We start from the raw sequence: 10,898 nt of genomic DNA, 5'->3' as shown, positions 1-10,898 counted from the left end.
TTCAACGATACCAAGTTTCTCCTTCAATCGTAACAGAAGTTCTGCTATGGTAATACTTCTCGACACTAAAATGGAAGTGGTTTTGTCCCCTCTCAACTTCCATTCATCATCTGAGTGAACGAAGTTTCCTCAATGCGACACGATGAATCTGAAATCATGACTCATACCTGAAATATTAGGATTGCAAAAGTGAGAATTCTGCACATTCATATGTCGACATTTCATAACATCAAATTGGCACACGATAATACTTACATCCATGTACTTCCAAAGATATAAAAGATGATCAATTTTCAGGTGTCGAAATCGACAATTACATTTTCTATCCCCGACAGTCAGTAAATGTCGAGCTCGACAGTTAAAATGTCTAACCCGACAGTTTCCAAGATACTGCTCGACAGTTCTACTGCCATAACTTTCGAGAAAGATAAATTCCATGTGCTTCACTCTTTGACGAATTTATTGAAAACGGTAAAGGCCATAATAAATTCTGAACTACAATATCACTGTATCTTTTTAGAAATGAACAAGGTATCACTTAATGCTTCATTAAATATTGAATTATATATGGAATACTTCACATTTTCTATATAATATTGGTATAATTTTTCTTTCTAAAATCTACCAAAAATTTACTACATCAATAAATAAGAGATTGAAATGGTTCATTTAAATATGATCATATTTTATTGAACATTTAAAGTAGTCAACTATGACATGAGATGAACTTTTTTCTACTACCTTACCTTTCAAATTTGTCAATGGCTTTCCTTGTTTCCTTGTTGATGATGGAGTGGATATGATGAAGAAGAAGAAGCTCTTTCAATTCGTATGTGTGTGTGTATTTTGTAAAGATTTCACCCCTTTTTTAATCAAAAAAAATCTTATTATACAATATAATATCATATCTTCAATATTAAATTTAAAGCAAAAAAAATTAATCACATCATAACATTAATTGCATTCAAATCAAGCATTTATTTCTCCAAAAAAGTGTTAAAGGGTAAAGTGGACATTTTGTAAGGAAAAATTGACATTCTTGGAAGAAATTGGTGAATCTCCAAATTTTTTTTGCATTTTCAATTTTAGTGACATTTGTGTAAATTCCCCTTATATATATGTAATTATATAAACCCCCTTCTTTCACATATAAGATCTCTTACTTATCCCCACCCTCACCCCACCTCAGAATTTTTTTCTGTATCTATATTCATATATACATACAGATTTTGTTTGTATGTAAAGATGATGTACCAGCAGCAACACTTGAGAATGGACATGAAGAAGAGGCCAGAAGATAGGAGAAGAACAGTATCAAATGAAGAACAAAAGCTCGTAGTCGTTGATCTTAGTGGAATGTCTTTAGAGGTACTGCCTAATCCTCTACTCAATTTAGGGACCATTGGCAAATTAGACCTTTCCAACAATAATTTGCAGGTACTGTTTCATTGAATATATGTAACTGTGTACAGTTAGATCTTTCAATAGATGTAATGATTGTTGGATGATGCATGTAAGGAAATTTTTCGAGATAGAAAATCACCAACTTTTGTGTAACTATCATTTTAGTACTAAGCTTAGTAGCCAAATGGTGAAGGTCAACCCTGATTATAGGCAGGAGAGGTTGCTGATTAAAATCTCTCATAGATGGGAGTCTCCCAAAATATTAATATTATTATATATCTTTCAATAGATGTAACGATGGATGGATGATGCATGTAATCGAATTCCAAATTAAAAGATCGCCAATTTTTGTGAAACCACTATTTTAGCACCATTCATGTTAGAATCTAAAGGTGTGTTTTGTTAAGGAATATTATCCCGCATTGAATAAAGACGATAACATAGACCAATTTATAAGGTATTGAGCTACTTCTCTTAACAAACTTGATCTTTAAGATGAAACCCCAAGGCTTAACATATTTACGGTTAATAGCCAAATGCTCAAGTTTGACTGTGATTATAGGCGGCATAGGTAGTTGACCAAAGCCCCCTCATAGGTGAGAGTCTCCCATATTATGAATACTTTTAAAATTTTAGTATTAGGATTTAGTGAAGTCGATATATACGTTTGATAGAATTATTTAAGTCAATATGGCATGATTATAATCAATATATTCATTTCATAATAATGTAATTTTTGTTGTGATATTATTCTAAAACCTTTTATATATGTACTTTTGGGTATATATTGGACCTAACGATAGCTGTATTAGATAACAGAAATACTTTTATCATATATTCATGTCCACTCTACCTATCAAATATATACGACCAGTTATGTATGAATGACGCAGCTGCGCTTCCCTGCATAAGTTACTAAATTTTTTTCTCTTCTTCATTTGACAGATTATACCGGAGTCTTTAATAGCAAGGCTTCTGAATGTGGTCGTGTTGGACGTGCACTCGAATCATCTCAAAACCCTCCCGAATTCAATAGGTTGTTTGTCAAAACTCAAGGTTTTGAATGTATCTGGCAATCTTCTTCAATATCTTCCTAGGACCATCGAAAACGGTAGGTTTGTCATCCCTTCTTTTCCCTCTCATTCGTCACTATCTAGTTTTCCGTATTGAGAAATTATTTACTAAGCAATAGTGACATGGAATATCAATTCAACAAATTTAATTAACTTTTGGTCTCAACATAAATGTATTGTGTCATGTCACTATTGATTTTATTTCTGCAATATTTCTTTCACCTAGACTTGTTTTCTGCCTTTATTTGCTATATAATACTAAATTAATTCATGTAGAAATTTTAGGTAGCTTAATGTTTACTTGTGATCTTATCTTGATTCTCAATTGCATGTCGAAACAAACAAATGTCTCTCACTGTCCGACTCTTTTCCCATTGTGTTAATCTTATTCAATTCAACGCACCTAATTTACATATTCATTATTATCTTCTATACATAATTTTCGTGGTGCAACTTCGATTGATGAGTCGATCTTGCATGAACTAACAATTAGTAGTGTAATATGCAGATCATTGGAAGAGTTGAATGCAAACTTCAACCAGTTAACAAAACTGCCACACAATTGGATTTGAACTTCTCAACCTCAAAAAGCTTACTGTAACCTCAAACAAGCTTATATTCCTCACGTCATCCACCTCCCACCTAACCAATCTCCGAGTGTTAGACGCCCGCCTAAACTGCCTCCGGTCGCTCCCGAAAAACCTCGAAAACCTAATCAACCTCCAAGTCCTAAATATTTGCCAAAATTTCCAGTACCTTTCAACTCTACCATTCTCCCTAGGCCTCCTTATCTCTCTTGTTGAATTGGATGTCAGCTACAACAAAATTACCGTTTTGCCTGAGTCGATTGGTTGCCTTAAGAAACTCCAGAAACTCGGCGTCGAAGGGAATCCGCTGGTGTGGCCCCCGCTCGAACTTTTCGAGCATGGATTACATGTGGTGAAAGAGTACTTATGTGACAAAATAAACGGATCCCAAAAAAAATCCCCGAAGAAAAATTCGTGGTTTGGGAAGTTGGCAAAATGTAGTACATTCAATGGTGCAAACAATTCCTATGATGATAGGGAAGGGTTCATAATGCCCAATTATAGGTCCATTGATGGCCTGGCTTCACCTACGTACATGGGGATGTTTTCTCCAAAAAGACTCTTTTCACCTAAGTCCTACTTTTCAAGATTAGGAATTGCAAATGGTAATGAAGTCTAAATTAATGTTTATTTTTCATTTTGTTTTTTGTTGGTTTTAGGTTTTAAATCTGCAAAGTTGTAGTTTGTTTGTAATTAGATGTTGCGTTAGAATTGTGAAACCAAAAATCAACTAGCAAAAATGAACCCAAGATTTCGAGTGCGTAGTTTGATGTGAATGGTATAGCGTTGTTACAAATTGGTTTGATTTCAATGTGCAGCATAAGAGATGAGTCAATTCTTTTGATTGATCAACATGAATGATTTCGACGATATGTTTAGTGCTTAGCATCGATCTAAGTATTATTTACGATATGTTTAGTGCTTAGCATCGATCTAAGTGTTATTTACGAGTAAAACCTTGCTGTTGCTTCCCTCCGAACATTCAAAATGTGGGTGCATCTTCCTCCCTATTATGATAGATCTTCTCTTTTTCCACCCCCAATTCCTTTTCTCTGAGAGATTTCTAGAAATCGTTTGTAATTTCTGAATAAGTGACTTGATCATTGTATCATGGGAGTAATTGAGTCGAAAATGATGTGTTCTCAACCATTTATGGCGATATGCCTGTTGTAGAAGTAACACAAAAACACTTACATTGTCTTCAACATTAAATTCGTCTATTGTTATTTTACAAAGTACATGACATGACAGCATATAACATTCTTCATTGTTGTGTACATAGACTTCAAATCTATGCTAAAACCTCGTCTTTTCCAAAGAACTAGACAAACCGACAAGTTTTCAGGAATTTAATTCCGTGTCTTGATCTTGAAATGTCAGAAAGAAACACCTGAGAGTGGTGTTGATCTGTGTTTGGGGTGTAATCCAGACAAAAGGGCATGCGATAAAACTTCATCTACTGCCTGATAGTGAGCTTTAAGTTCGACGATTGCATAGGTGAAATCAGAGAGCCATCACTGCTATGGGAGTCTGCTCTTGATGCATCCTGGACCTGGCTAGCAAATTGCAAATTCCATAGCACATCTTCGATAGAAGGTCTATCGACTGGATCCTTGTGCAAACACCTGTAACATATCTCCATCATCGTTTTTAACGATTCATTAGAGCACGAGCCGTTGATCGCTCGATCAACGACACTTGATGCATCATCGGCTGTTATGCTGGCGAGTAACTGAAAACAGTATCAAAAAACTGTGAAAATCATCATAATTTCAAATATACTAGGACAGATATACCAGTGAAGACTATTTCTTACCTGATCTTTTAGAACCTCAACTTCGTTCCTCAAATTTATCGGCTTCCCTGAAAAGATTTCTAGCAGTATTACACCAAAGTCATAAATGTCGAACTTGTCCTGATGTCTCACTCTGCAAATCAACAATCTCTAATTTTCAGTAAAATCAAAGAATTGCTATCTTGAATACTTAAGACTAACAATTTCCAAGTTTGAATGTTAATCAATGAAAACAAGAACAAACCTAGCACTTTTAAAATCGTTTGATCCACTGAGAACATTTTGGAGATGATCCTGTGAGGTTGAGCAGATTTTAGCATCGAATAAGACTGTTAAAGAAAATATATCTAAAATAAAATAGGGAGAAGTTTGAGTTCTTTCTTCATACTTTTCTCACATACTCTGCTAGCAAAGGCAGGTTGTAGCTGCTAATTTTTGCAGCAAGGTTCTGATCCAATAAAATATCTGTTATTTTGAAATTATTCGAAAAGAGACCTGGTACAATTCCCGTATGCAGGAATTGGATACCCTTTGCTACCCCAATGGCAGCTGCAATGCGCTGTACCCAGGTAAGTTTTCGTTTAATGTGCTTCTCTGCCAAATAAGACAGAGAACAATTGCAAACGGTTAGATATAATACATTATCATTAATATGATAGGAATAAATTCAGCAAAGATATGTAAATCTATGGATTTACCAGATATCCAGCTCCTGAGAGTCCCATTGGGCACATATTCAAAGACGAGAAATGCTCTGCTAACACTTGAATCATCCAAGTAATACTCAAAGCAATGTCCGAGAGAGCTGACCAAATGGTGATGTCTGAGTTTTGACATTAATTCTATGTGAGGCATAAAATGTTGAGTGCCGTAGCTACTTTTCGTTTTCAGGCATCTAATTGCAACGAAGGAGCCATTCTTCAGCTGACCTCTGTACATCTGAGTCGACAAAAGAGATAACTCATAAGCGCCTTTTTACCAGCATGCCATAGTTTAACATATAAATGTTGGACTTGATGAACACGAACAGATAAAAATTAGGTGTGCTTTACAAATTATTCTGAATAACTTGTCAAGAAAATGAAAGAAGTTCAAGATCGATTAGCATACATTTTGCTACGTAGTGATCTAATTAGCTTGACACTCAAGCTAATCTATTGCCATACCTGATCATGAGATCCTTCACTAATGAAGGTCGATATATCAAAGTTGTTTGTTGCCTCCTCAAGCTCTTCCGGTGAAAAGGTCCGGTAAGCAGGAAGGCCAAGTGCTCCTAGCATCGTTGCTCGAGTTATATACCCTAAGACGAGGGATCAGGTGACAAGCAGCATGGTTTAGTGTTTCAATCTTAAAGATGTGCAAAGGAAACAAATTTATAATTTCAAAATCTAAGCTTACTTGCATCTCGAAGAAAGTTTGAGGTGTAGCTAGTCGATGCATTCTCTTCTATAAATCTTACTGGGGGTTTTGTTAGAGGTCTCTGTGCAATAAAATTTCTGACTACTAAAAGGGCTATAGCAACTAGAATGATTGATCCAATAATTCCTCCGGTTACACTTAAAGCAAGAGCTATTTTCGAAACTTTTTTTCGCTTCTCGTGATGAGGTAAGATTCCTACAGCTAGAGCCTCATTCTTACAGAACGAAATTGGATGCTGATTTTTATCTCCCGTTGCCAAACAATTCCCAGCATATGACACAACCATAGGTTTGGAACTTGGAACCAAACAGCTTGGCAATTTTCCAGACAACAGATTCAAAGTCAAGTTCACAAAGTGGAGACTAGGATTACAAGGAAGATCTTCGAAAAGCATACCTGTGAATTTATTATCTGCAATATTTACATAAGCAATCGACGGTAGGGATAGCAAGGAAACTAGAAATGGTCCCACAAATCGGTTGGACGATATATCTAAGTGCTCGAGTTGATTATAGGATTGAACTTTCTCTGGAATGCCAAATGTGAATTTGTTTTTCCTCAACACAATTCTTTCGATCTTATTACTAATTACAGGGAATCGAGGGCCTAGAGCATTATTCTCCAAATCAAGAATTTGAAGGTTTTCCAAACTGCTGAGATTAGGTACTTCACCGGAGAATTTGTTATTCGACAACGCAAGGACCCTGAGGTTTTCCAAACTTCCCAGCGACTCAGACAGTGATCCGTATAAAGAATTGTTCTTCACACTCAACACAGCCAAAGCTGAAAGGGAATCCAGGCCATTTGGAAGTCCACCAGTAAAGTTATTCCCATCGAGTATTAGAGTCTGAAGATGTGTCAATAAAGAAATTTGAGGCGGTATGGTTCCATGAAAGAAATTTGAACTCAAGTTTAGTATTTCCAGTGATGATAACCGTGTAAGTTTAGTAGGCAACGGCCCCCATAAACCAAGAGAAACCAATTTAAGGACTGTCAAACTAGGAAGCCTAACAAGTGTAGTAACAAAGGAATCAATGGAGAAACTCTCGGGTAATTGAGGAGCACCCTCGTCTCCTATAATATGCAACTGAGTTATGCTACCTTCGTAGCAAACGATAGTCAGACTCGGCCTTGGTTCCAAGTTGCAAAAATCTGTGACATTATTCCAACTATTCAAAAAGGGTGGATTGTTTAGAAGTTGTTGAATTCTCAGAAGGGTCTGTATTTGAGATGATTGAAGCTGCTCTGTATAGGTAACTAATATTGAGAGGATAAACAAAACTAGAAATGTTATATGGCTGACTTTTTCTGCCATCAAGATATAGAATTTATTGATCAAAAAATTTGAAAAGTATGGGAATTGTGAACAAGAACTTATTCTTCTCCAGTGAAAGCCTGCATTTATTGTAGAATTCAATACAAATTAAATTAAATTTAAAAAAAAAGGAAGAAATTAAGAAACAATTTGTGAAAAAACATATTCTGTAATAATATCAGAAAATCACTAAAATTGAGGATCCAAACTACAGATGAAATTCAGAAAATCAACATACCTTTGCCCAAGTCTAATCCTCCAAGAAAATATTCTGAACAAATTTCTGATGAATTACCTTAAAAAAATCAAAAGCAAAAGATTAAACTAAGTCAGAAACAGTATAATCCTCAAATGAAGTAATCACAAACACAATCTTCAAACGTAGTCTTGATGGACTTCACCAACTGCTAAATTACCTTCAAATGAAGCAACCTTAAACTTCAACTAGGGCTTCATAACTATTTCAAGATTCTCTGCATGCATTTTCCTCCTGCAAGTTTAAAATCCTTGCTCGTTACAAATCTTGAACTTTTCAACTCGAAAACGTGATTTGCGGGCTTTACCAGGATGTATCAGTTACAATTTAACATGTGAAAAATTTTTAATTCACAGAGAAAGGCAAGCTAGTGACATGGGTTTTATGAAAATCAGTGCCAAACTACTGTTTAAGTTTTAACCGACAGAATTTTGCTTCTACTTTCTCCTTCTATCTTTAAGCTTTTTAGGACATAATATTTGCAATTATACAATGCTTTTGAAGCTTTAATGGACATATGGACTGAACTACGAAACGAAAAGCAAAATCACATAGAAAGATTCCAGCTTAATACAACCCTTTATTCTCCATCTGTTTTTGTGGGCATTCAGATTTTTTTTCTCCCACGTGGCGTGGGGACACCACTACTATGTACAGGTTGAAGAAATTGTCATTTTTCAAAATTTCAAAATTTTCTTCTTTTTTTCTCTTTTCCCTAGTCGGGATAATAAATGCTTGTTTGGTAGAGATTTTGTTAATTAATTTTTTAATCGTTAGAGATAAAGTGAGTCCTACTTGTGAGAGAAGAATTTAAAAATAACAGTTGGAATAATAAAATAACGGTCAAAAAGTTAATTTTAATTGAATTCAAATCTCTACCAAATATGCGAAATAATGAATATAATGGTTATTTGTCTTGGGCCTCTAGGCACAGTTTGCTGAGTCGCCATCACTTTTGGTTTTTATCCTTTGGTTGGCTTAATTAGCTGTGACCCTCTTTGTGTGTAGTATTTAGATTTGATTTGATAAAATGCAAACCGACGAAGACAATTATTGAGATGTTGACCGGCATTACTCAGTTTGGCTTAGGTTGTAGAGTGGTGTCTGTGGTTGGAACCATACTAGATGCTTCTCGTGAAATAAATAAGTTGTCTATTTGTTGTTGAAAATAAGTAATTAAAAAGTATATTTTACATATTTATTTGTGCTATTAAAAATGAATTATAGTTGTAAATTTGAGCAGATTTTTACTTAATTTAATTCAACTATTGTTATTATATGTAAAATTCAGACTTCGAGGCACTTGGAGCAAGAAAAAGGATCTAAGCTAAATTGGAGTTGATTTACTACATTTGAAGACCAACCAAATTGCATGAAACTTATAAGAAGTATTTAGAGAGCAATCGTAGGAAGTCATAAGTTTTGAGAGTGAAATTCAACTTTTGAAAAGTTTGGAGACTAAATTGCACATTTCTGAACTTGAGAAAGACCAATTTCGAATAATTACGAAGATTGGGGATCAACATGGATGTTTTTAGAAGTTATGAGATCAATATTGAAGATTAGGACGAAAAAGGAACAAAATCGAACAAAAATCATGAAGTAGTTACCAAATTGAAATGAATTGGAAAGTTTAGGATTGACCACAGTTGGACAAGTTTTAGGGCTTTTTCTTATCATTTTTAAGGGATTTTGGCGGGCTTTTTGAGTAATTCTAAGGGCACTTCTAACATCAATATAAGAGCACATCTTCTAGCTCAAAACAAGGGGTAGAGAAGAGTGTTAAGGGATGTGCTATCTCACATCAGTTTAATTCTAAAATAAATATCAATTTATAAAGATTTTGGACTTTTTCACTTAATAAGGTTGACCTTATTAAAATGAATCCTAAATCTGAACATAGTATCAGAGCAAATGCACTCTCAACTTCGCCATTAGATTCTGGCAAATCGACTGATTCATTAGGGCAGGCATCTTAGATCAGAATCAATCAAACCAAAATTCGTCTTCATCAGTTAGTCATTCCGCCATCGATGATGGCTCCAGTCCATATTATCTTCATCACTCAGACAGTCCTGGTCTCATTCTCACTTCATAGCCTCTAAGAGGTGAGAATTACACTTGCTGGAGTCGTGCTATGATTATAGCATTATCAGTGAAGAATAAATTGGGATTTATCGATGGATCCATCAGTCGGCCTGAAGATAATATGGATCTCCTTAATTCATGGATTTGTAATAACAATATTGTTATTTCACGAATCCTTAATTCTGTATCAAAGGACATTTCAACTAGCATAATAGACTTTAAATCTGCTCATGAAATTTGAACTGATTTTAAGGAACGTTTTCAACAAAGGAATGGTCCAAGAATTTTTCAACTAAAGCGTGAATTAATGAATCACACATAAGGACGGATGTCTATTAGTGTCTATTTCACTAAACTAAAAGCTATTTGGGAGGAACTTAGCAACTACAGACCTTCATGCTCTTGTGAAAAGTGTGAATGTGGAGGAAATAAGAAGTTAGCTGAATTTTACCACATGGAATATGTCATGTCCTTCCTAATGGGATTAAATGAGTCTTATGCTCAAGTTCGAGGACAACCACTGCTTATGGATCATATTCCCCCTGTCTATAAGGTGTTCTCACTGATTAGCCAAGAAGAACATCAAAGAGTTGTAAACAGTCATGCTGAATCTACGGATTCCTTGGCTTTCTATGCCAATAATTATACAAAGAGGATGAATGTTGGACCATCCTATAGCAAGAATCAGAAGAGGGAAAGACCTGTCTGTACTTATTGTGGATTTGGAGGCCATGTCATTGATAAATGTTATAAACTCCATGGCTACCCACCAAGATACAAGCCAAAGCAGAAATCAGGTTTAACTAGCCAAATAGGAACGAATTCAAGAAATCAAGCAAGTTATAATTTTCAATCAAACAATGCAGTGGCTAACCAAATTTCTGATTCTATTCCAGAGCAAACCACCACTGGCGATGTTGGGAGCTTCATGCAGACATTGAATCCTGAACAATACCAACAT

The 10,898-nt window shown here is 35.2% G+C and overlaps 1 protein-coding gene and 1 pseudogene across 1 annotated transcript; one reads left to right on the top strand and one right to left on the bottom strand.

Moving 5' to 3' along the window:
* The first annotated feature begins 342 nt into the window (after positions 1 to 342).
* On the top strand, positions 343 to 3,809 carry LOC111376270 (annotated as a pseudogene).
* A 392-nt stretch (positions 3,810 to 4,201) lies between these two features.
* Positions 4,202 to 8,498, bottom strand: LOC111376273 (probable inactive leucine-rich repeat receptor-like protein kinase At3g03770). The gene is made up of 9 exons (XM_022999220.1): positions 8,010 to 8,498; positions 7,832 to 7,888; positions 6,258 to 7,673; positions 6,026 to 6,159; positions 5,558 to 5,798; positions 5,248 to 5,453; positions 5,104 to 5,153; positions 4,881 to 4,992; positions 4,202 to 4,796 (listed from the first exon to the last, which is right to left on the bottom strand). The coding sequence occupies exons 3-9, from the start codon at positions 7,591 to 7,593 to the stop codon at positions 4,521 to 4,523; spliced, it is 2,355 nt and encodes a 784-aa protein (XP_022854988.1). The 5' UTR covers positions 7,594 to 7,673; positions 7,832 to 7,888; positions 8,010 to 8,498; the 3' UTR covers positions 4,202 to 4,520.
* Between the last annotated feature and the right edge of the window lie 2,400 nt (positions 8,499 to 10,898).

This window comes from Olea europaea, unplaced genomic scaffold (assembly GCF_002742605.1).
Source record: "Olea europaea var. sylvestris unplaced genomic scaffold, O_europaea_v1 scaffold1480, whole genome shotgun sequence".
NCBI classification, from domain to species: Eukaryota; Viridiplantae; Streptophyta; class Magnoliopsida; order Lamiales; family Oleaceae; genus Olea; species Olea europaea.
This window is presented reverse-complemented; position numbering and strand designations above follow the sequence as displayed.